The 25,023-nt window shown below is 49.0% G+C and overlaps 3 protein-coding genes and 1 long non-coding RNA gene across 4 annotated transcripts in view; 2 read left to right on the top strand and 2 right to left on the bottom strand.

Moving 5' to 3' along the window:
- The window catches only part of VAX2 (ventral anterior homeobox 2), a 32,884-nt gene extending 30,637 nt beyond the window's left edge, over positions 1–2,247 (top strand). The window contains exon 3 of the mRNA XM_032177421.2: positions 1,398–2,247. Coding sequence (XP_032033312.1) covers positions 1,398–1,835 — 438 coding nt within the window. The 3' untranslated portion in view covers positions 1,836–2,247. The remainder of the gene's footprint in view (positions 1–1,397) is intronic.
- Positions 2,248–4,579: 2,332 nt separating this feature from the next.
- ATP6V1B1 (ATPase H+ transporting V1 subunit B1) overlaps positions 4,580–25,023 on the top strand; it is a 29,175-nt gene continuing 8,731 nt past the window's right edge. The window contains exons 1-2 of the mRNA XM_032176847.2: positions 4,580–4,697; positions 12,154–12,209. Of these exons, the coding sequence (XP_032032738.1) occupies positions 4,580–4,697; positions 12,154–12,209 (174 nt within the window). The remainder of the gene's footprint in view (positions 4,698–12,153; positions 12,210–25,023) is intronic.
- Positions 10,517–17,051, bottom strand: LOC116483117 (uncharacterized). The gene is made up of 3 exons (XR_004252178.1): positions 16,663–17,051; positions 15,963–16,100; positions 10,517–10,931 (listed from the first exon to the last, which is right to left on the bottom strand). It is a non-coding gene; the product is annotated as an uncharacterized LOC116483117 (long non-coding RNA).
- LOC116483116 (elongin-C-like) lies at positions 24,264–24,602 on the bottom strand. Its single transcript, XM_032753631.1, has one exon. It carries the CDS (start codon positions 24,600–24,602, stop codon positions 24,264–24,266), a length of 339 nt encoding a protein of 112 aa, XP_032609522.1.

The following is a 25,023-nucleotide window of genomic DNA, read 5'->3' as shown; positions in this document are numbered from 1 at the left end:
TCCAGTCACACTTGGTGTCACGCTGAGAAACTTGGCCTTTATAGGTGATGGGGTAGGAGGGTGCTGCTAAAAACTTCAAACCGGGCAATGGCCAGATTGGGTTAGAAAGAGCTCCCTCCAAAAGCAGCGTGGCAGCCAGCATGGAGGCAGAGACCTCACCATCCTCAGACGGGCATCTGGCCATGCCCCTCCCTACGGGATGAGGACTCTGCAAAGCCAAGGGGTCTCACCTGCCAGAAGCCTGTGCCCACCTTCGAGACCACCCATCCCTGCCAGTGAAGTGTCCAGTTTCAGAATTCCCTGCCAAATGGCCCTGAGCCACATCCAGCACCTGCCTGGGCCTCTCCAGGGTCAGTCCTCCCAAGGGCAGACCACAGACATTATTCAGCACTCCAGGCCCAAGAAGTGGCCAATGGGGGGCTATTTGCAGAGTGCGAACAGGCTGGGGCAGCCACACACATATGGGTCAGAGCCAGGGTGGGGCCATGAGCCAGAGGCTTCCATTTTTTCTCTTGCCCCCAGCCCTCTACATGTTACAGTTTAGACCTGGGGCAGAGATACCTTTAAAACACTGGTTTCTTCACCTTGGAATCACCTGGTGAGCTTTAAAAACTACTAGAGTCTGGGTCCCAGGTTCCCCTGTTCTGAGTTTACTGGTCCAAGATGAGAAGTGAGTTAGGGGCTTAAAACTCCCCAGGTTCTCATGGGCAGCCAGGGTCAGGAGGTGCTGCTGTAGAGACAATGCCATGGTCCAGGTCAGAGAGAACAAAGGGAGAGAGGAGGGTCTGCTCTAGGGAGCTGGAAGAGGGGCTCCTGCATGAGTGAGTGGAGGCAGCCATGATGGAAGAGGGAGCATGGGAAGCCTCTGTTTGGAGGACAGAGCTGCACATGTGGGGCTTGGGGTGTTTTTTGAGATATCCATGGGGAGATGTCTAGCAGGCAGGTGGATACATGGCCTGGATCTCAGTTCAGAGCTCTGGGCCTGAGGTAGAGTTGGAATTACCAGCACATAAATGGTGGCTGAGGCTGTGAACTTGACTTCGAGCCAAGGGCATGTGGGCCAAGAGGAGAACATCAGTTGTACTCCCAAACTCCATTCTCTGTCTGTCAATCCACTCCTCCATCCTAGGCCAGAGTCAGTTTAGCAGTAGAGGGGCCTCCATAATTTGGGGGACCAGAGTCCCTAATCAGTTCGCCTAGAGCAGGCTGGTTGTGGGGAGACCTTAACAACAATCTGCTCTTCTTTCCCTCTTGCTCCACCCTCACACCCCACCCCCACCCCATCCACCACCTACCCCAACCCCCATGTCCTTCCTCTCCTTTCCTCCTCCCACCTGCCCCCACTTTGCTTTGCCTGTCCCATCTCCTTCCTTGACACCCCCCTCCCCCACCCCAAGGTGAAGGTCTGGTTCCAGAACCGCCGCACCAAGCAGAAGAAAGACCAGAGCAGAGACCTGGAGAAGCGGGCGTCCTCCTCAGCCTCCGAGGCCTTTGCCACCTCCAACATTCTGCGGCTGCTGGAGCAGGGCCGGCTGCTCTCTGTGCCCAGGGCCCCCAGCCTCCTGGCGCTGACCCCCAGCCTGCCAGGCCTACCTGCCAGCCACAGGGGCACCTCCTTAGGTGACCCCAGGAACTCCTCCCCATGCCTCAACCCGCTGCCCTCGGCCTCGGCGTCCCCTCCGCTGCCGCCCCCTCTGCCAGCTGTCTGCTTTTCCTCCGCCCCGCTCCTGGACCTGCCTGCCGGCTACGAACTGGGTTCCTCGGCCTTCGAGCCATACAGCTGGCTAGAACGGAAAGTGGGCAGCGCCAGCAGCTGCAAGAAAGCTAACACTTAAGACTCCCACCCTGTGACACTGAGTCCCGAGCACAGCACCTTCCCAGTCTCCTGTGCCCCAGCGGACTGCGCTGAGCAGGCCCCAGAGAGGAGGGGCAGCAGCCACACGCTCCTCCCCACCTGCCCCCCAGCTCAGAGACTCTCGACCAAATGGCCTTGGTCCCGCAGCTTGTGTGCGTGAGTGCAGTGTGTGTGTGTGTCTCTCACTGAAATAAAAGGAAAACAATGATAAGAAGGGAAATGGGGCCCACACCACAACTACTTACCCCTCAATCCCTTCTACCCCTCTTGTCACTGGAAGGGAAAATGGGCTTAGAGTCAGAGGGACCTCAGATGGGAGAGGGCAGAAACTGGGATTCTGGGGGTCAGGGGGCTCACATGTGTGAGTCAGCACGCATCTGACTCCCACTCAATAAAGGCCCATGGCACCAACACGAATTCTTTGGTTAAATGTTGCCCTTTACAAGCTGTCTTTCAAACATAAAAATACTTGAGAGAGGGAAACATTGTCACCTTGAAGAGGGTGAATGATGAAAGGGGAGACCAGGTCGAGAAAGAGGAGAGAGAGCATCCAAGGTAAACCCAAGCAAGAGTCCAGATGTTTAGAGAGGGCCTACCCATCACAAACTGCAACATGAAACCCTTTAAAATATCTATACACAGCCTGGCCGACATGGGGAAACCCCATCTCTACTAAAAATACAAAAATTAGCTGGGCGTGGTGGCGGGCGCCTGTAATCTCAGCCACTCAGGAGGCTGAAGCAGGAGAATCGCTTGAACCCAGGAGGTGGAGGCTGCAGTGAGCCAAGATCATGCCTCTGCACTCCAGCCTGACAACAGAGGGAGACTCTGTCTCAAAAAAAAAAAAAAAAAAAAAATATATATATATATATACACACACATATACATATTATATATATTTTATATTGCTCAAAAAATATAAAATTTTTTAAAGTTAAATAAGAGTCTCGCTCAAGACTCTTTTATTTAACTTTTTAGTTTGCAGTAATTATAGATTTACAGGAAGCTGCAGAGGTAGGACAGGGAAGTTCTTTCCATTGGCAGGAACTCAGTAGTATGAGACAGATAGGCTTCATCTTCCCTAACGATAGTACAATATCAAAACTAGGAAATTGGCATTGGTACCGTGTGTGTGCATAGTGCCGTGTCGTTTTATAGATTTGTGGACTCACCACTGCAATCCAGATGCAGACCTGTTCCATCACCACAGAGACCTTCCTCATGCTGCTCCTTGATGGTCACACCCACCCCCGCCCTCCACAGGAGAGTTCTTTGAAAGGATGGGCATTACAAGACAGGAACCAGAGACCTGAAATGGGTCCTCAGGCGGGAGGATGCGGGGTAAGATTTTGACTCTGTGAACAGAAATAACAAGCACAGTCTCCTCCAGTCTGCTTTGAGAAACTTAGTAGCTACTGCTTTGGTTTCAAATTGGCTGTCCTGAGTCACCTGGAGTGGGTGCTTAGGGACAGTGATCCCTAGGCAAACATACTTCTGCCCTTCCCTCTGCTCAGTGGTATGGCTTGGGGAGGAGCTTAGAAATGCAAAAATCCTGAGCCTAGAATGGGGCATGGGGGTGACTAGAAGACCTTGGGTTGGGCAGGTCCAGCTACCACCCAGGGTCCACCCTGCCTTGCCCAGCGGACCTGTACCACACTCCACTCACCAGGAGAAACCACAACTCTTAGTTTCATGACACGAAGAGAGAGTTCTTGGGAAGCAGTGGTGAGGTCTTGGGTGGAACCCAGGCCAGGCTGTGCACATAGCTTGATTTATAACTCCAGGTATTTAGTTATACAATACAGGGACCTCCATTTTACTTTTGACCTGGGCTGCAAAGGTCAGGGCAGGCCTGCTGTATAGAAATCTGGAGGTGAATGTGAGAAGATGAGACACGGTTCTACAATCAGATGGAGAGAGACCAGCCCTCGTTCTCAAGAACTCTCAATAGTATGAGACAGACAGGCTTCAGGAGACCCAGGTCTGTGGGTCGAGACACAGGCTCAGCTTTTGGGGGCTCACAGCCCAGTGGCAGGGAAAAGAGAGGCCTCTCCTAAAGGGTATGACTTAGGAAAGAGGCTAGATGTGTAGTAAATCTTGGCTGCTAGAGAATCCAGAGAAGGTTTCATGTAGGAGGTGGCACTGAGGCTGACCAGGAAATAATTCTCTACAGATGTTCAAAAAGATGACAATGGAATTGTCGGGGGGCAGAAGTATCCAGGTATAGTCAGGGCAAGGAGTGCAGGGTAAGGTCAGGTTGCGAGAACAGTGAAGAGAGGGCAGCCTGCCAGAAGTTGGGTGTGGAGAGACCAGAAAGCGCTGTGGTGAGGGACGAGCGTGGGAATGTTGACAGCACCTGATGGTCCAGGGGGAGGAATTGAATTCATACAGTTTGGGGTTGGCAGGGAGGAACTGCCTAGCACAGAAGAAGGAAAAAGCCAGCCCTCCCCTCTGCCCTTCTCCCTCCATATCCTCCAGCTCTCAGGTGACTGGGGCCCCTCCCAGACCTGCACAGCTTGGTGTGGGGAAAGCTTGGGAGCCAGAGCCCCAGGCTTCCTTGTTTACTGTCAACCTAGAGGAGGAGGAGAGGGAGGGGAGGGGAGAGGGGAGTGGTGGCTGCAGGGGAAGGCTGAGCGGCTCTCTCCAGCTCCAGCTGGACCTGAAGTCTCAGAGCTGCCACTAGCAGCAGGCTCAGGCACTGGGCTCCCAGCTGGGCACTGCTCCATGGCCATGGAGATAGACAGCAGGCCTGGGGGGCTCCCCAGCAGTGGCTGCAACCTAGGTGCAGCTCTAGAACACATGCAGGCGGTCACCCGAAACTACATCACCCACCCCCGCGTCAGTGAGTAGCCCCTCCACCGTGGTGGGTGAGGTCAGGGTGGGGAACTAGGGTGGGCTGCCAGGTTCCCGGGCCCCGCTTCTTGCCTCAGAAAAGGAGGAGGACCCAAGACCTGGGGAGACCTGGAGGGCTCTCTGTCCAGCAGAGTGACGCAGTGGGGCCACCTGGACCAGGGACCACCTCTGCAGGTGAAGGGTTGCAGGTCCCCAGCCCAGCCTACCCCAGAAGAGAGGGCTGGGAAGTAGCTGTCATCAGCCCAATCCTACCGTAACACCCCGAGTCCAGAGACAGCTTCCAGTTGCCCCTGAGAGTGGGGTGTGCTGTGCACCTGCTCTTGTGTAAACATGCCTGTGTGAGGAGTGTGCACCCAAGTACTCAGAGTCAGGCGGGGTGTGATTAAGTGTACTTGGAGTGGCGTGTGTGGCAGTGTAGAGTGTCAGCGCTCTCAGCCTGAGGAAATAGGTGCCCCGTGTGCGTCACATCAATGGGTGCATGTCGTGCGTGTGTTCTGGGGAGGGTGCCTGTGTGCATAAGCAGGTAGGAGCATGTGTCTAGGGGGTGCTCCCACCTTCACTTGGGGTAAGGAAATGTGTGACTGCATGCTTATGCACTCAGGGCAAAGGTGTGTGTGTGCACTTAGGTGTGATGTACGTGTGTGCATGTGCGCTCATGGAGAGAACACTTGTGTATGTGTTCCGCAGTGTCACATATCTGAGTATGGTGAGTGTGTGTACAGCTGGGATAAGAATGAGTATCCAGGTGTGGGGCATGGAAGTGTCTACAGCCTCTAGGATGTACCCTTGTCCATTTCAGAGGGGAGGCCCTACTTGTGGCTCCTGTGCCTGTCCTGCAAGGGTGGCCCAGATGTCTGGGGCAAGGTCCAGAGGACCAAAGGGAACCCCTGCATCTCCTTGTCCAAGGTCACTCTCCCTGGCCTGGTGAATTCTCAGGCCGCCCTGCTCACTGGAGTAAACCAGCGTGGCCCGCCACAGCTATGCAGAGCCAGAGGCTCCTAACAGGGAGTGTGGTGTGAGGGGAAGTGAGCCTGACACAGCCACCCCACCTCCCTCTGTTCCTCTGTTGCTATCCAGGCCAGGAGAGGAGGTAGAGTGAACTCAGAGGGTAGCTGAGGGGTGAGATCAGAGTAAAGGGGCCCAGGGGCGCATGGGAGGAGAGCCCTGGGGTATGGGGCACCTCCTGAGGCCTGAGGCAGGTGCTGAGGGTGGAGCACATTCCAGCTAAGAAGAAATGGTGAGAATGGGGTGGGTCAGATTTCTCAAGGAAGGCCTGTAGGCCCTGCCCCATGGAGCTGGGGGGAGGATAGGACGTCCGGATTCTCCCTAGGCCAAAGCTAGGGTCACCAAGGCCCAGAAATATACAGTGACTGGGCCCCCTTGGGTCCAGAGCCCAGGCCTGGAGCCCTGAGTTGGCATGTGTGACTCTTGCCAGTCTGTTGTGATGAGCCCCACTCCCTGCAGGCTGTCCCTCCTCTCTGCAGGCACCAGGGAGCTGCTGGGTGCTGAGTGTGGTGTGTGATCTGCACCTTCATGCTCTGCTTTCCTTCTTCCTGGAAAGTGTCCCCACCTCCTGATGCCCAGGGACCCTATAGGTACCATCTAACCCCACACTCCTCTGGGCAGGTTGGCCCAAGCCTGGAGCCACCTCCAGCCAGCTCTTTCCCACCCAGCCCCTTATGTATAGTCAACATGCCCTGGAGGTTCTGATCCAGGCTGGAACCCAGGGGTGGCACTGCCCGCCCCTGCCCCCATGTTTGCATGCTTCCCTCATGCTGGCTCTATATGGCCTCCACCCAGGAGAATGTGTTTATACCCAACAACCCAACAGTGGACCCAGAGCAAAGGTCAGTGCAGGGGAGCCCCTCTAGGCTCTGCTCCCTGCCAGCACCTTTACTTTTGCTGCCTAACAAGTGTCCTCACAGGATGCATTGGACCAGCCTCAGCCCAGCCCAGATGCCCTCCCACCCCCAGGGGAAGGCTGGGATTCCTTGGTGTGTCCCTCCATGCACTCCCAATCCCCTCCCCTCCCTGCCTCACTTCCTCCTCAGGCTCTGGGAGTGGGAGGGGTGGGGGGGGTGGTTCTCCCTGGGGCCTGTGGACAGGCGCAGGGCTGGCAAGGGTTTGGAAATGTAGGGCTGCACCCTCAGTACACTGGAGGCAGGGCTGCTCTGCCCCCTCCACCTGTCTCCCCCACAGCCTGGCCTCCTACCCTGGGTCTGTAAGCACTCCCAGACAGGAGAACTCTGGGAGAAAAGCTGGGGGTGCCTAAGGGCAGGGAGGGCTTGCTGGGCCACGGCCATGGGTGGAGGTGAGTCCAGGTGACTTAAGAGGCATTCCCTTCCCCCGGGGAGGTGGGCTAAAGAGGCCTGAGACTTTAAGGGTGATTTCACTGCAGTGGCTGAGAGAGGATTGGCCAGAAAGGAGGAGACACCAGAAAGAGTGGAGGCAGCCTGGGGAGCTGACCCTGCCAACGTCCACCTTGGGAAAGAAGGGTCCCCTATGCCTCCCGTGGAGCTAGAATCGTTCCCCAAGGGCCTTGGCTCCCGGCCGGGGAGGAGGTATCCTGGAGCTTCATCTGTTTGGGCAGAAGATGTTGGGCTTGGAGGGTGGAGGTGCCCAGCAGGAGCAAAGGTCAGGAAGGACAAGCTGGCAGCCTGGTTGGAGGGATGAAGCCAGGTCAGATCCCCGCAGATCCCCCAGGAGCTTGAGTGCCAAACCACTGGCTTTGCCTCCCCACCTCGGTTTCCTCAACTGGAAGGGGAAGGAGTTACAAGGAGAGAGTCCCAACAAGCAGGGTCTTGGGCTGAAGAGCCCTCAGCTTCCAGCGCCTGCCCTCCCTCCCCTAATCCCTCCAGCGGGATCAGGGAGGAGGTGCGGGACCTGCTGCCCCGGGCTTGCCCCCACCCCGGCCTCACGCATGGGCGCCTGTCTCAGCCCGCTCCCAGGACGCTGCAGGTGTGGCTGGGCCAGCGCTAATTAGTGGGCCGCGCGGGAGCCCCGCTGAGCCTTTGACAGAAAAGGCGGTAGGGAGGTGGGGGCAGGGAGGCGCTCCACCAGCCAGAAGTCCGGAGCGCAACCCAAAGTGTCAGCTAGGACAATGGAGAGGGGGTGGGCCGGGCAGCTGGAGGGAATGTCTGCAAAGTCTCTGGAAGGCCCATGGAAGGAGCACCCCTCGGGTCTTCTGATCCAGCCCTCTGCCTGTAGCAATGCACCCGCTTCCCTCTCCAGGGTCAAGGCGAACATCCCAGGGTTGCAGAGTGGCCCATAATCGCTGAGCGCTGCAGGATACCGTCTTGAACTGTGGTGCGTCCTACCAGAAACTAGCCCACTTTCTGGGCCTCGTTTTGCCACTCCATGCAAGGGACACACGGAGGTGGGGGTGGCAGTGTATAAACAAAAGGACCGGCTTGCAGTCAAGGACACCTCTGTTGCTCAGCCCCCATTTTGGCTGTGTCCAAACCAAACAGCCTAGAAGAAAAGATCAGGCTGGCTTAACAGGGGAGAGGCAGAGCTCTAAGACGTCTGAGGGGAGAGAAATCATCCCTCTAGGGTCCCAGTCTATAGTACTGTAGGACAGCAGTGGGGAGAGGACCCAGTGGGCTGCAGTAGTCAGTCAAGGGCAAGGCCATGAAGGATGTGCATAGTCCAATGCTGAACAGAAACAGCCGTGTAAGTGGATTATCTGCAATGAAGGGTCCAGGCCATGAAGCGATGTGTTCACCCAGAGCCAGGCCTGGAGGCTGCGAGAAGCCCAGAAAGGCAACTCACAGCTGAGGCTGATGTGCTAAGATGTTGAGCTTCGATATCTCACCCCGGTCACCCGAGCGGCCTGGCCGGGGAAGGCATCTGACTCCCAGAGGACCTGCAGCAAGCACTTTGCAGCTGCCTCTAGGACCCTTCCAGCCCAGCCCCTCCTCCTGAGGGAAGGGCTGTGTGGATCCCCTAATCCTCTGTCCCCCACTCTGCTGCTGCCCCCACTCCCAGGTGGAGTTGCTGGATGTCAGGGTTAATGGGGATTCTACGTGACAGGGGCTGTGAAGTGGGGGAGCAGCTGTGAAGGAAGGGAGGAAGTTGAAAGACTTGTCTCCGGAGGCGGTGGAATTAGAAATGATTCCCTGGACTTTTCTGGTTCTTGGGCCCCATCCCCTCCCACACCCCCACCTCCCTATCCAGCCCACCCACCCTGCATCTTTTCATCACTGCTTTCTTCCCCCAGCACAGCCCTTTGGCAGGTGTGGCATGCAAGATGCCAGCTCTCCCGGGGGCTTATAAAAATGAGGGTCTCTCCTGCCTGCCCCACATCCCTCTGCTTGCACAATCCACTAGCGATCCAGACAATCTGATCCAAACAGCATGTGAGTGTGGGAGTGCTGTGGCTGTTTGGAGTTTTTTTTTAATTGGTGGGAAGGGTAATGCCCAAGCCTCTGTCTCCTACCCTTTCTCGTTGAGGAGTCTTCCTATGCCCAACAGCCCGTTAGCCCAGTACATCCCCTTTCTCTTCTACTCTCTGCCTTCTCAGGAAGTATGGCTGGTGCTACGGGTGCAACCCTTTAGGCTGGTCAATGGGACACTCTCATTTGGTCTGGAGGCTTGGGAAGTTCGGGAGGGGCACACAACGGTTCTGATGTGGGAAGTATGGGAAGGAGCAGATGGGGTCAGTTAACACTTTCATAATCCAACCACAAAGATTTCTTTCTCTTTCTTTCTTTTTTTTTTTTTTTTTGAGACAGGATCTTACTCTGTCACCCAGGCTGGAGTGCAATAGTAGCGTGATCAGAGCTCACTGCAGCCTCAACCTCCCTGGGCTCAGGTGATCCTCCCACCTCAGCCTCCTGAGAGCTGGGAACCACGGGCACATTCCACCATGCCCAGCTAATTTTTAAATTTTTCTGTAGAGACCAGGCTTCACCATATTGCCCAGGCTGGTCTCGAAGTCCTGGGCTCAACTGATCCACCCACCTCAGCCTCCCAAAGCGCTGGGATTACAGGCGTGAGCCACTGTACCCGTCCAAATATTTCTTGAGTGGGTACCATATTCCCGGCACTATTCCACGAAGTGGGACACAACGATGAACACCACAGATGATGTCTTGCCCTCCTGGAGGTGACAGGTCTTACTGCACCTGAAGCGAGCCTGTGCATGCCAGCCCACTGCCCCTCTTTCTGTTCCCCGAAGGCCCTGGATGAGTTCTTCCTCTCCTCTGCCAGAAGTGCCCTTTCCCCAGCTCCCTGGGGGCTGGCACCCCTTGACCCTGAAGGCTCAGCTCAAATGGCCCTTCCCATAAGATGCTTCCTCCAAGCACACCCAGTCTGGTCTTCCCTCCCACTCTTGTTCACCCATCCTGATCTTTCCCTTAGGAGCACCCACTGCAGTTTGTAATTATGTTATTTGCTCTGTATCCTTCTTTTAGCCTGTAGGCGCTTCACATTTTCATTTGTGACTTTCATTTGCCTAGCTTAGTACATAGAAGGCATCCATGCAGTAGATGTGCTTGAAGAAAGGAAGCAGGGAGGGAAGGAAGAAAGCAGATCTCAGAGGAAAGGAGAGGGAGAAGTGGAGAGCCAGGCCAAACCTCGAAGTCCTCCAGCACCCAAAGGTCTGAGAGCGAGGAGTGTGAGTCTTCAGAGGAGGCTGACAGGCGGCCCCAGAGGGGAGCTTCCAAAGGGCAGTGCGCCCAGGCTCTGAGTGTAGCCATCGGAGGCCACTGAAGCCAGAGTGGAGAAGGCCAAGGAGAGGGTGGAAGGCGGGGAAAGAAAGCCAGCAGTGGGGGGCCCTGCTTGTGAGGGAAGGAGCTGGAGAAGGACTGGGACTGAGTGAGGTTTCTTTTGTACCGGAAACATCAGAGCTTCACGGGAAGACAGGAGAGGGAGAGAGAGAGAGAGGCAAGGAGGCTCTGGTCCTTCACCCCATGGAGTCATCTCTAGGGCCTGTTTCCCCGTGCAGGAGAAGGACCTGTTAGGAAGGAAGCAGGGACACCTCCTTAGTGGGAATAGGAAGGAAGAAGAGGGTGGCTCAGGTGCAGGCCAGGCAGGTCTGTAAGGTAGGTTTGAAGGCAGGGAGCTGAGGGAGCTCCCCTGCTCTGGCAAAGTGCAAGTTGAACTTATCTTCTCGGGCTGTTCTCGAGGCCCGGAGTTTTCCAAATGGTTATCACATTTGGAAGATCCTTATAAAAATCTGTGCAAGAATCACTGTGCCCAGTTGATCTTCCTAGTCCAAGTCCTGGTGAAAAGAGCTTAGATCAAACAAAAATAAGAAGCTTGACCACACATATCCAGACTGGGAAGGGGAGGGACTTTTAGTTTTTCTTTGGCATGGGGTGGCTCGGGGCCAGGCTTGCCCAAAGCAAGAGGGTAAGTGAGCCGAGAACCAGTGCGGTCCAGCGAGAAGCACAAGGTGGGTTCCCAGCTCCAGCTCTGCTACAGATGTGCTGTGTGGCCCTGGGCAAGGCTTCTCACACTTCTGGGCCCCATTTTCCTTGCCTGTGAAAGAGGGGTTGGGCCACTCCCCTCTGCATCCTGCCAGCCTGTGGCTGACCCAGGGGCCTCACAGACCCCCTGCCCACCTTGCCAAATGCCTTCATCTCAGGTGTCTCATCTCATTGGTGCGTCACAAGAACCTTAGAAAAGGGCGCTGGTATCCCAGGACTATGGGCAAGGGACTGTCCCAGGTCTCTCAGCCAGCCTCTAGCAGAACCAAAACTAGGCTTGCCTCCTGCAAGTCCACAGCTTCTTCTATGGGAGTTAGGAAGTATTTATTGATATCTAACCCAATTCCCTCTGCAAGCTGAGCTCATTTCCCATGTGTAGGTCTCTGTAGCTGCCACATCTGCAGGCATTTCCCTCTTTCCCTTGCCTTTTCACTCCCTCCCCTCCCATGCTGAGCACCCAGTGAGCCTGGGGAGTCCAGGAACCTTGTGATGAGAGCAGAGGCCCCGTTTGGTTTTTCTCACTGACGCCTGCACCCCCTACACACCACACACACATACACACACACTGCTCAATCAGTGTGGGGTGAATGGAGGGAAATGCAGTCCTGGTGAGGGCAAAGGAGGGCACTTTTGGGCCACAGCCAGGGGCCAGGAGCTTTTGGAAAATGCTTGGAGTGAGAGAGGAGGGAGTGGGTGAGGTGGGGGTTGAAGCCAGAGGGGAAGCAGCCTCAGGGATGAGAGGCCTCTATGTGGTGGGGGTGGACTCTGAGGAGGCCTCTGCCCTCTGCCTGGCCCTCCCCTAGCCTCCTGCAGGTGTCTGAGCAGCAGGGGCCCTGCGGGCAGGGGCATGACCCTTACAGCAATGGTGGCTGGCCCTGTCACAGCTAATGACCCTGACGGCCCAGGCTGGGAAGGAGGTGGGGTGTGGAGAGGAAGGGAAGGCAGAGGATGCCTCTGTGTGTGTGAGCAGGGTGTTTGGGGTGAGACCCCTACTCACCCCCGCCCCTCCCCCAGCCTACAGGACTGTGTGCAGCGTGAACGGGCCCCTGGTGGTGCTGGACCGGGTCAAGGTAAGACTCTTTCGCTGCCTCCCTGCACTAAGGCCAAATCCCAGGGTGCCTCTCCCCTGCCCTGCAGGATTTCTTCTAAATTACCCTTTCCCTCCATGGCCCCCAGGGCCTGGTGTGTTCTCTCCATCCAGGCACCCACTCCCACTCTACTTCCCTAGCTGTATCCCCAGCTGTCCAAGCTTTCTCCTCCCTGCCTTTTCAGTAAAAACCATAAAAACCCCACAGAGGCCCAGCCCTGGGCCTTGGAAAACCTCCTACTATCCCTAACAAGCTGTCCTGCCTCTGTTTCCCCATCAGTAGCATGGATGTACCTAACCTCCTCAGAGGAAGGCTGGACCACAGCACAGCTGTACCTAACCTCCTCGAGGGCTAGACTCTCCCCACCTGCGACTCTCACAAGATCTTCTTTTAAGGGGAAAGAGGAGGAGGTAGCAAGTCAATGCCAACTAAAATTTCTAGGGATCTTGATGGCCTCCAAAGGCCTTTGGAATATCTCAGTCTCACCAACATGGGTGGGAAGTGAAGTGGGTCCCACCAAAGGTAAGCGGGCTGTGGGCTATTTTGTAGCCCCTGGGAAACTGGCAGACACTGACAGTATCTTGAGTCCTGGGGTTGGGAATTCTTGAGCCATAAAGAGCCCTGCAAAGGTACAAGATCACTCTCTTATCCTCCCTCCACCAACCAGCCCCACTCCCTCAGCCTCCCACCCCACCTCCTAGCTGAGCAAACTGGAAGTCTCGGTGCCCCTTTGACCCCTCTTCTCCAAGACCCCACACCTGCCAGCGCCCACGTCTGTAGCTCCCTCCCACCCCACTGCTACCTTGTTGTGGCAATGGCCTTGAGCTCCCAGCCTGGCACCCTCCTATCCTGTCTCCATCCTCCAGCCCTTCAGACCTGACCCTTGCATCAAATTTGCCCAGGGCCCCAGTGCCCTCAGCTTACAGGGCTTTGGTTTTCTTTTTTTTTTTTTTTTTGAGATAGAGTCTCACTCTGTCCCCCAGGCTGGAGTGCAGTGGCACAATCTCGGCTCACTGCAAGCTCCGCCCTCCGGGTTCACGCCATTCTCCTGCCTCGGCCTCCTGAGTAGCTGGGACTACAGGCGCCTGCCACCACACCCAGCTAATTTTTTTGTATTTTTAGTAGAGACGGGGTTTCACCGTGTTAGCCAGGATAGTCTCGATCTCTTGACCTCGTGATCCGCCCGCCTCGGCCTCCCAAAGTGCCGGGATTACAGTGTGAGCCACCGTGCCCGGCTGCTTACAGGTCTTTTCTATGAGGGTGGCTGCAAGCCTTTCCACTCACTCTCATCACTCTCCCTTCCCTGTGTAGAAACCAACACCTGAAATAGTGTCTGCATGGGGCTGCCATTTGAGATCTCTGGGCACTTGCATATCATTTTTTAAAAATGTGATCAGTGATGTATGTTTATTAACAAATTAAATAATGAGATCTCACCGCCAGTTTCACTGCTATAATTTTAAAGTAGTGATGAGCACAAATACTATTTTGAGATACCTGCAACGACTGTAATGTGGTATGAAAATATCTGTGATTTCTGATGGTAACAAAGTCACAGATGCCGTGGAACTGCTAATTCTACTGTGGTTTGTTCCTTACATTCAGAACTAGAGGAAACACTAAATTTGTGTAAATGTTAATGAATGTAAAAATGTAACTTTCCCATTCAAGATCACAGAACCCCTGAGTTCTCTCTGTAGACTCTGAGATGGGTTCCAGGCAAAGAACCCTTCTCACAATTAGTTGGACAAGAGGATAGAGTATGTGGAAAGGAATGACAAAGATTGGGGGCTTGTGTCTGTGGATTTTATAATAGACACACAATAATTGTACATATTCCTGGGGTACACAGTGATGTTTTGATACATATGATGCATAGTGATCAGGTCAGGGCAATTAGCATATCCATCATCTCCAGCATCCTTTCTTTGTGTTGGGGGCTATTGAAATATATATATATATATATATATATATATAAATATAAATGAAACACAGACATTGGGGATCGATCTGTTTTGTATATGAATTTTGTGCACAGATTTTTCCCTCTGCCTCCTAGACTACACTTGCCCCATTCCCTCCCTCTGACTCATCCCCAGGGCTGAGAGGTCACCTTCTCCTGGATGCCTCTCCCTCTTCTCTACTTTTTGTGGTTTTATTAGTGGCATCCACTGAGGTATTTGGTCAAGATCTGGCCACGTATCTCCTCCCTGCCCTTCCCCACACACACTGTGCCCTGCTATTGGCCATGAACTGTGTTTTGTTCATCTTCAGCTCCAGAAGCCCAACACAGCATTTTTACTGAACACGTAGGCTATAGTAGGTGCTCAGTACATTTGCTCAAAGGAAAGGTGAGTACATTAATGAGATAAATGAATGAATAAATGTTAGCACGACTAGCTATGGACCTGTCAAAACCTGAGCCAATGATATTAAATAAATCAGACCCATTCTTTGCTAGCAAACAGATTCTGAGTTCATACGGACATTACCGCTTGACCCCCCAGTGTAAGGGACGCCCCAGGAGGAAGTGTGGCTGAGTAGTTAAGTGTAGCACACTGGGTTTGGATTTTAATCCCAGATCCATCCTACTCTTTTCTACTAGCTACCTGCCAACCCTAGATCAACATCATTAGCACCACCCAGGAACTTGTTAGAAATACAAATTCTTGGGCTCCACCTCAGACTGACAGAATCAGAAGTTCTGGGGGTAGGGCCCAGAAGTCTGTCCTCACAAGCCTTCCAGGTGAACTGATGCTCAAGTTAGAGAACCATCGATCTAGGATTGTTAATCCCAGTTTCCTCATCTATTAAATAATAATAGGATTATTGTGAGGGTCACATCAGACAAATGTAGTATTATTCTCCCTCGAGAATAGCCGGCAATATTTCTGCCTGGAATGCGGAAATGCTAATAAGCCTGATTAAACAGTTGGTGCCACCTCCTGCCCCCTCTCCACCTCCACCACACTCTCCACCAGACCTGCCATTCTCCATGGGACCCAGCGTGGCATGGAGTCGAAACCTATACAGGCGTCCACTTCCTCCACTGTAAAATGAGGCCGATCTAGGAAACCAGAACTAGGTCCCCAGACCTGTGGTTTTGCGACTATCGGATGCATCTGTAGCTTTGGCAGAGAAAAATAATTGGGTGGTAGAGGCACCTCTCCGCTTCCCTCTCCGTTGCCCCTACCCCTTTCCCTCTTCCAGGATTTGGCAAATGCTACAATTCTGTTTCTACAGCGCCACCTTCTGCCCACATTGAATCACACAGGCAATTACTCTTCCTGCTTCCGTCCTCAAATGTAAGAACATTTGTGTAGATCAGAGGTTCTTAGCCTAGGGAATTAGGCCCTTGAAATTGTGTGCAGACATTTGAAGGTATCCATGAACGTGCCTGTGCATTTTTCTGGTAGGAGTTTCTACAGTTTCGTCTGATTTTCCAGGGTTTGTGACCCAGAAAAGGCTAACTCTCTGATTTGTAGAAGTTGAACAAGCATCAGAATATCAGGGGTGCAGGGGGCTTGTTAACAGGCAGATTGCTGGGCCCCACCCCAGAGCTCTGATTCAGCGGGTCTGGGGTAGGAGGCCCAAGAATGTACATTTCTATCAAGTTCCTAGGTGATGCTGGTGGTATGGGGACCACACGGAGAACCTCTGTTCTAGAGAATCTTCTGACTCCTGTATTCTGTGATTCAAATTGGTCCCTGTTTGAGAATTGGAGTAAGCACTCACCTTAACCACCAGACTCGATCCCCAATGTCTGTGGCTGCTTTCAAATGAGTCTGCATCAGCTCTGAAGACAATTTCCAAAGAGGAGCTCCCGCACTGCCCTGACCATTGTCAGCAGGAGGGACCTTAGAGGAAGCATTCCTGTGCACAAATCCCGACAGGCTTGCTAAGAACTTCCGGTCCTCCGTGTGTACGCAGCAGCTCCCCTCTGCCTGGCCACTTGCTGGTTGAGAGCTCAGTTGAATCTCCTGCACGGGGTTACATTGCACTGAGTCATGCCCTCTTCCTGCAGCCCTCTTAGTAACCGACAGTCAGAGTTGATGGGATCAGGCCTGCTCAGTATGCGGTTGGGAAATAGGGCCCCTGAAGATACAAGCTCCTGGACTCGCTATCCCCCACCGGAATTCTCCCAGGCACCCACTGCCATAACTGGTCATGAGATCCCACCACCAACAATAACAACGAACATCCAGCACACACTTAGAGCCTGGGGCTCTTCCTAAAGGTTCCAGACACTACACCCTCCATGCCTGGGTGTGAAAACCTGATGGCCCTTCCCCAGATCTGACCATAATTTCTGCCATTTAAAGTTCATTTTCTCTGATTTTGTCCTTCAGGGACACAGAACGCACCACTCTCCTCTCCACTCTCCTCTCCACTCTCCTCTCCTGCCACCCTCCCTCCCTCACCCACATAAACCCACATGAAAATGATCACTTTTTTTTTTTTTTTTTTTTTTTTTGAGACGGAGTCTTGCTCTGTCGCCAGGCTGGAGTGCAGTGGCACGATCTCTGCTCACTGCATCCTTCGCCTCCCGGGTTCGAGCGATTTTCCTGCCTCAGCCTCCCGAGTAGCTAGGACTACAGAAAATGATCACTTTTAAATCACTCCACCGCCTGATTTCTTTGGGGCACACTCTGGCCTGTGTTCTGTACAGCAACTTTTCCCCTGAGATTGAAACAGCCCTCCGTCACCTCCAGGGAGGTGACAATGAGGCAGGGCCCGTTTCGTATCGAAACACAGGTTATCAGAGTGGGAGAGGAAAACGAGCCGGGACGTGTGTTGCACGCGTTTCCCAGGCGCTCGCTGTCCCTGCTTGAGAACCCAAGACGCCTGGGTATTCGCAGCTCCTCCCACCTCGGAGCCCTCCCCCGGGGCCGGCCTAGTGCTGAGACCCGACTCCGCAAGGCTGAGGGGTGGTTTGGGGAACCACAGGTCACCTTCCTGGCATCCTCTTCACAGGACAAGGAAGGACTCAAGGTAGCGCTTCCTTCCGTGTGATGGTCAGGGCTGCAAACCTTCTAGTCTCAAGTTCGACCAGCACGGGTTCCCCGGCGGAGTGGCCCCTACCTTGGTCACACCTTGCTGGGGAATTGGACACTCCGCCCCAACCCCCAAGCCCTTAAGGTCACTAGTTTGTGGCCAGTAGGTGATATAACGATAGTAATGATGATAATCACCAGCACTGTGCTGTAACATGTCCTAAAAATGTATTATATTTTAATTGCAAAAATAATACATGCACCTTGTAACTTAGTGAAAAAGAGAAAAGACATGTAAAGTTAACTATCTGCCCCTAACCGCTTTATTCTCAGCCCCGAAAGACCCTGCTGTATAAGCTCAAACACAGGCAAATATGTTAGAGGTTGACCTTGGGGTCAGTCCCGCCAAGGGACTGACAGTGGATCCACTGACAGTGTCAGCGGATACACATTTTACGCATTCTTTTGGATACTGGCATAGCAGGCGATAGTATGGATGTACTGTAACTTACTCAATAGTCCCATTATTGATAGACATTCGTATGTTCTCAGGTTTTGCCATTACAAATAGTACAATATTGTATCCGTTTTAAATGGATGCTTTTGTGGTTATAGGATAGATTCCCAGAAGTGGAATTGCTGGTTCAAGTACTTTTTAATTTCAAATTAGATATTGACAATTTGGGGCAAGATGGCTTGCCCAGAAGAGTTGTGGTAATTCACATTTCCACCAACCAGGTATGAGAGGACCCACTTCCCCACATCCTTGCTGGCCCTGAATATGTTATCTCTGTAGTTTTGCCTATCTAGTAAATGAAAACTAGTACTGTCTCGCTTTTATTTACATTTCTCTGATAACTAGGAAAGTTGAGTGTCTGTCCATATGTTTACCATTTTGATTTTGCTTCCTTCTCCGTGAAATCTTCCTATGAAGCAAGTTGTGCATACGGGAGCTCCTTGTTTGTTGCTCACAGGCTATCTTTTGCAACAATAAATGAAACGAAGATTTCATCTATTGTGTCTCTGCCATACAGAAGTTTGAAATACCCATATGATCAAATATTTTTTGTGTATAGCTTCTGAATTTCTTTCCTTGCTTAAAGACATTGCTCATCTGTCTTTTAATTGGATTATTCAGAAAGATCGGAAAGAAGAAAAGCTCTTCCAGTATTTTTTAAAAATTGTTTTTACTTTATATTTAAAATTTTTTTACATGCCTGGAATGTATTTGGGTTTATGATGTGGTTGTCTTCTAACTAGATATCCTCTTATGTTCTATATATTATTTCCCCTCTGAGAATTAATTAATATACAACATTTGTTCTATAATAGTCCTATAAAATCTGGGATCTTTTTCTGGACTTTTTTTCTTTCCTACTGATCCATTTGTCGACCTCATATCAATTTACTACTTGACTTCAGTAGCTTTATAGCAAGTTTTAACATCTGAAAAGGCAAGTCCTCTATCTCTGATCTTTTTCATAACTACTTTGGCTATTCTCAGACATTTATGTGAACTTTAAAATAATTTTATTAAATTTTAAAATAAACAATAATCCATTAGGGTTGGATTAAATTTATATACTTTTTAAAAGGATTCATGTTTTTATGCTAGTAACTAAGAACATTAAGACAATAATATTCTTCATTGTTTAGGACTTGTTTTATGTTATTCCATAATATTTTTTTCTTGTACCTTTCTTGTTATATTTATTTCTAGCTATTTTATGAGTTTTGGCCCTATTGCAGATGGGATGGTTTTCTCCATTGCCTCTTCTAACTGGTTACTACTAAAATAGAAAAAAAAAGGGGGGGGGGGAATGATTTTTAAATATTTATCTTATAAACAGCCAAATTATCTTATTCATTCTAAAACCTTTTTTCTGAACCAGAGCCTCTTGAGTTTTTCTAGATGTATAATATAATCTGCAAATAAAGGGAATTATGTCTCTTTTTCCATCAGTATACTTTTACTTTACTTTTTATTTTGAAACAATTTCAATTTTATAAAAATTTGCAAAGATAAAAATAGTAGTAGGAACATCCATGTCACCAACAGTTAATATATTATCTCATTTGCTCTATCATTTGCTTTCCATGTGTGACTGTGTGTGCATAATTTTTTCCTGATTTTTTTTTTTTTTTTTTTTTTTTTTTTTTTTTTGAGACGGAGTTTCACTCTTCTTGCCCAGGCTGGAGTGCAGTGGCACAATCTTGGCTCACTGCAACCTCCACCTCCCCGGTTCAAGTGATTCTTCTGCCTCAGCCTCCCGAGAAGCTGAAATTACAGGTGCCCTCTACCACGCCTGGCTAATTTTTGTATTTTTAGTAGAGACAGGGTTTCACCATTTTGACCAGGCTGGTCTCGAACTTCTGACCTCAGGTGATCTTCCCGCCTCAGCCTCCCAAAGTGCAGGGATTACAGGCATGAGCCACTGCACCCAGCCTTCCTGAATCTTTTGAGGGTAAACTAAGCTCAAGTACTTCAGTGTATATTTCCTAAGAATTAAGATATTCTTTTATATAACTACAGTAGAGCTATCAACTTCTTAAATTTATACTGATAAAATACTTTAATCTACCATCCACATCCCAATTTATCAGCTTACCTGATATCTGGAGCATTTTCCCACAGGCTTTCTTTGACATTTTTGAAGAATACAGTCACCTTCCACCACCACCTTTAAAAGAATAGAACATTCGACCGGGCGCGGTGGCTCACGCCTATAATCCCAGCACTTTAGGACGCCGAGGCAGGCAGATCACCTGAGGTCAGGAGTTTGAGACCAGCCTGACCAACATGGAGAAACCCCATCTCTACTAAAAACATAAAACATTAGCTGGGTGTGGTGGTGGGTGCCTGTAATCCCAGCTACTCGGGAGGCTGAGGTAGGAGAATCGCTTGAACCCAGGAGGCAGAGGTTGCAGTGAGCCAAGATCACGTCATTGTATCCAGCCTGGGCAACGAGCGAAACTGTCTAAAAAAAAAAAGATAAATAAAAATAAATAGAACATTCTCTGTTTATGTTTAATTTTCTTTTTTCTTTTTCTGGTCTTACTGTATAAACAAAAACTTCCAAAACAATGTTAGGTAACAATTGAAATATAGGCATCTCTGTTACTGATTTTCATTGGAAATGAAAGTAACGTTAGCATTTTACCATGTACAAGGATGTTGATGTTGGTTTTGGTTAATAGTTTAGTGTTCAAGTAGTTGCCTTCCATTCCTGTTTTCTATAGAATTGTATTAGAAACAGATGCTTGGTCAGGCACCGTAGCTCACGCCTGTAATCCCAGCACTTTGGGAGACCAAGGTGGGCAGATCACCTGAGGTCAGGAGTTCGAGACCAGCCTGGCCAACATGGTGAAACCCCATCTCTACTAAAAATACAAAAAATCAGCTGGGCGTGATGGTGCACACCTGTAATCCCAGCTACTTGAGAAGCTGAGGAAAGAGAATCGCTTGAACCAGGGAGGCGGAGGTTGCAGTGAGCCGAGATCTCACCATTGCACTCCAGCCTGGGGGACAGAGCAAGACTTTGTCTAAAAAAAAAAAAAAAACAAAAAAACAGATGCTGAATTTCATCAGAACCCTTTTGGCTTCTATTTACGTAATCTTATAGGATTCTTTTTTAATCTATGTTGACGAACTCTCTATTATTAAGAAATTTGTTATCAAATGTTGACAAATTCCCTAATGTTGATTGCTCTAGTCTTGCATTCTTGGATTAAAACCTACTTGGTCATACATGTTTATTTAATGCACTACTTGATTAGACTAATAATTTATTTCTGCATCTATATTAATAAGAGAAATTGGTCTATAGTTTTCCTCTTGGCTCTATCTTTAATGTATTTGGGAATTGGGGGCTTTCTATTTGATAGTTGTTTCCTTCTAATTGTTACTCATTTTATTTTATTAGTTTAGCTAGTTCCTCCAGTACAAGGCTGAATAGAATGAGAATAGCAGGGATTCTTGCTTTGCTCCTAATTTTAAAGGGAATGCTTTATGCATCATATCATTGAATATCATATTTTCTGTAGGGTTTGTTTGTTTGTTTGTTTTTTGTTGAGACAGGGTCTCGCTCTGTCACCGAGTGCAGTGGCGTGATCTCAGCTCACTGCAACCTCTGCCTCCCAGGTTCAAGTGATTCTCCTGCCTCAGCTTCCCCAGTAGCTGGGATTACAGGCACCCGCTACCACACCTGGCTAATTTTGTATTTTTAGTGGAGATGGGGTTTCGTCACGTTGGCCAGGCTGGTCTCAAACTCCTGACCTCAAGCGATCCGCCCACCTCAGCCTCCTAAAATGCTGGGATTAAAGGCGTGAGCCACTGCACCCGGCCTATGTAGGGTTTTTTGAGGATATTCTTTTTGGCGTTAAGAAATTTCCCTTTCATTTCCTGTTTTCAGAGAGTACTTTTGTTCTCTTTTGTTTTGGTTTTAATCATGGATGGGTTTTTTTTTTTTTTTTAACTTTTTTCAAAATGTTTTTAGATGTTCATAGTTTTTAATCTTTTAATTTGTTAATAAGGTGAATTACATGAATAGATTTTCTCATATTAGGCTAGCCTTACATCCCTAAAATAATCCCAACTTGATCTTTTAAAATTTCTGTTTATGTGTATATGTTTATCTTCATTTCTTTTCTTTACTATTTTGGCTTATAACTTGGTCTTTTTTATACATTGCTAGATTGGGTTAATATTTTGTTAGGATTTGTGCATCCTTCTTCATGAGTGAGATTGCCTACAAGTTTCCCATAATTATTTTATTTTGGTATCAAGGCTATACCTGCCTCATAAAATGAGTTAAATACAGTACCTTCTTTTCCTGGCTTTGAAGAGCTTAAGTTTCAAATTATTTATTCCTTGACTATTAGAACTCACGCTGGTAAAACTATCTGGGACTGCTTATTTAATATCTTAAAGATTTCAGGGTTATTCTGGTTTTCAATATCATTTTCAGTTGGTTCTGGTTTGAGTTATATTTATTCATTTCATCTAATTTCTCAAATGTGTTGCATAAAATTGTTCATAGTTCCTTTCATTATCTTTTTAATATTATCAGTTTATCTAGTTGTGACTTTATTCCAACAATTATTTATTCATGCCTTTCTTATTTCTTAATCTGTGTTGCCAGCAATTTGTCTACTTTATTCAGCTTTTCAAAAAACCAATTGGCTTTGTTGGTCTTCTCTATTATATATTTGTTTTCTGTTTTAATAATTTCTCCTCTTATTTCCTCTACTTTCTTTGGGGTTTTAATGCTTTTCTTTTTTCTGACTTCTCACATTGCATACTTTTAGCTTCTTCAACTATTTTTCTTATCTAATACAATCATTTAAAGCTTTAAATGCATCACACATATATTGACATACAGCTTTTCACTATTACGGAGCTAAATGTTTTCTAGTTCTGATTATAAATGCTTCTATACCTAGAATGCTTTTCTTTCCAAATGTAAGAGGTTTATCTAACTATTTTTTTGCTGTTGTTACTGATTTCTAACTTACTTTTATGGTCGGATATTATGGCACAGCTTTATATCTTTCATAGGTAATGGCACAAAATGATGACCTCCTCATTCTTTTCCAGATAATCTGTTATATCAGTTTTGATTGCCTCTAATGACAAGGAGTAATTCAGAAGAGTGCTTTAGTTTCCCAGAATATTAGGAATTTGGGAGGAAAGTGTTGTCTTTTTACCATCACTATTTTGTTTGTTTGTTGTTTTGGGTTTTTGTTTGGTTTGGTTTGGTTTTTCTTAGAGATGGGTCTTTCTGTGTTGCCCAGGCTGATCTCAACCTCCTAGGTTCAAGTGATCCTCTCGCCTCAGCCTCCCAAAGTGCTGGGATTACAGGCGTGAGCCACTGTGCCTGGTCCCATTAATTTTAGTTGGATTATGATTATGGCTTACTCCCTGGAGTAAATCAGCCACCTGGGAAGTGAGGTGAGGGAGCCTAGGGGATGCAGTGTGTTTGCTCCAGGACTTTTTCCGGGAAGAAGGTGCAGGTACGGGGCTTAGATCTCTTGGTGCTGATGACAGCTGACGATGAGTGTCAATGGGGATGGTGTGCTCTGCTAGCCCAGCTTCCCAGGCCAAGTCTGTGACCTCCTCTAGCTGTGGGTAAAGACTGGGACTGGGTGGCTCCCAGAGCATGCACAGACAGCAGAGCTCAGGGATTCCCCAGGGCAAAGCTCTACCTGCCCATGTGCTGCCTGTGGTCCTGGAGGAACAGCCTGATGGTTTGTTGGTTTGGTTTTTGGTTTGGTTTGGTTTGGTTTTCTGAGACAGGGTTTCACCCTGTCACCCAGGCTGAAGTGGGACATGATCACACAGTGGCACGCAGTGGCATGATCATGGCTCATTGCAAGTTCGACCTCCTGGGCTCAAGTGATCTTCCTTTCTCAGCCACCTGAGTATCTGGGACCCTGATGTGTTATAAAAATGGAAATATAACTCGCATACTGTTAATTCAGTGGCTTTTAGTATAGTCACAGAGTTATGCAAGCATCATCATAATCAAATTCCAAAACATTGTCATCACCTCAAAAAGAAACCCCATGCCCGTTAGTCCTCACTCCAGTCCTCCCTCTCCCAGCCCCTGAGCACCAACTAATCTACTTTCTGTCTTTATGGAATTGCCTATTCTGGACATTTTCTATTAATAGAACTGTGTAATATGTGGCCTGCTGTGCCTGACTTTTTTCACTTAGCATAATATTTTCAAGTTTCATTCATGTTGCAGCATCTATCAGTGCTTCTTTTTTTTATGAATTGACATGTTTGTTTATTTCTCAATTCGTAAAAATGTCCTTAATTTGTTGATGTAGCAAACAAATTTCAACTCTGATTGCTAGGCAAAAAAACAAATCTGCTTTGCAATGAACTTTATATAATTCAACCGCATACAGGCAACACACTATATATGAAAAAAGTTACTAACTGAATTATGGGTATTAACTACTGAAAAGAGTTAACAGTCTAATATATATATGTATATATATATATATGTGTATATATATATATTTTTTTTTTTTTTTAACAACCTAGGAAGCTGGCAGCCAGCAGCAGTTCTAACACAATTTCGGGTGCTATTGGGAATTCGGGAATCTTGGTGGAGCTGTTAGCGTAGCGAAACTTGTTCGCAAAATACAAGCATACTTTTAATAGCACATGTGAAGGAATCTCTCTAAAATTGACCTCATTGGTTTTGTTCTCAGCAAACTGATCTGGGCCATTCAACATAGCTTTTATTGTGCCTGGTGTTGATGCATGTTCTTTTTTTACAATACATTCATGACCACTGGATGATATCAATTTGACATACATGGCATCAGGGCCTTCACAGCCACCATAGGTTTTCTCCTCTCCATCCATTTTGTTCTTATGAAATCTTCCTTTGCTTCCCAAGGAACTTGAGAAGTTCTTCATTAGCCCCACAGCCACCATAGCCGGGTCCCCATGTGCCACCATAGCCCCATTCCAGGGCCGCCCCCAACCCGCCTGCCTGCCCCCATGTGTTCCAGGGCAGTCCTTTCCTTTTTAATCCTGAATAATATTCTATTGTATGAATACATCGTATTTTGTTCATCCATTCATCAGTTGATGGATATTGAGTTATTTTCACTTTTGACTATTATGAATATTGCCAGACTGCTTTCCAAAGTGGCTGCACTATTTTCTTTTCCTCCCAGCACTGTATGAGCATTCAAATTTCTTCACATCCTCAACAACAGTTGTTATTATTTTATTATTTTATTTTATTTTATTTTATTTGTTTGAGACAGAGTCTTGCTCT

The sequence above is a fragment of the Hylobates moloch genome, unplaced genomic scaffold, assembly GCF_009828535.3.
Source record: "Hylobates moloch isolate HMO894 unplaced genomic scaffold, HMol_V3 SCAFFOLD_15, whole genome shotgun sequence".
In the NCBI taxonomy this organism is placed as follows: Eukaryota; Metazoa; Chordata; class Mammalia; order Primates; family Hylobatidae; genus Hylobates; species Hylobates moloch.
Note: the sequence above shows the minus strand (reverse complement) of the source record. Positions and strands in the feature narration are given on the sequence as shown.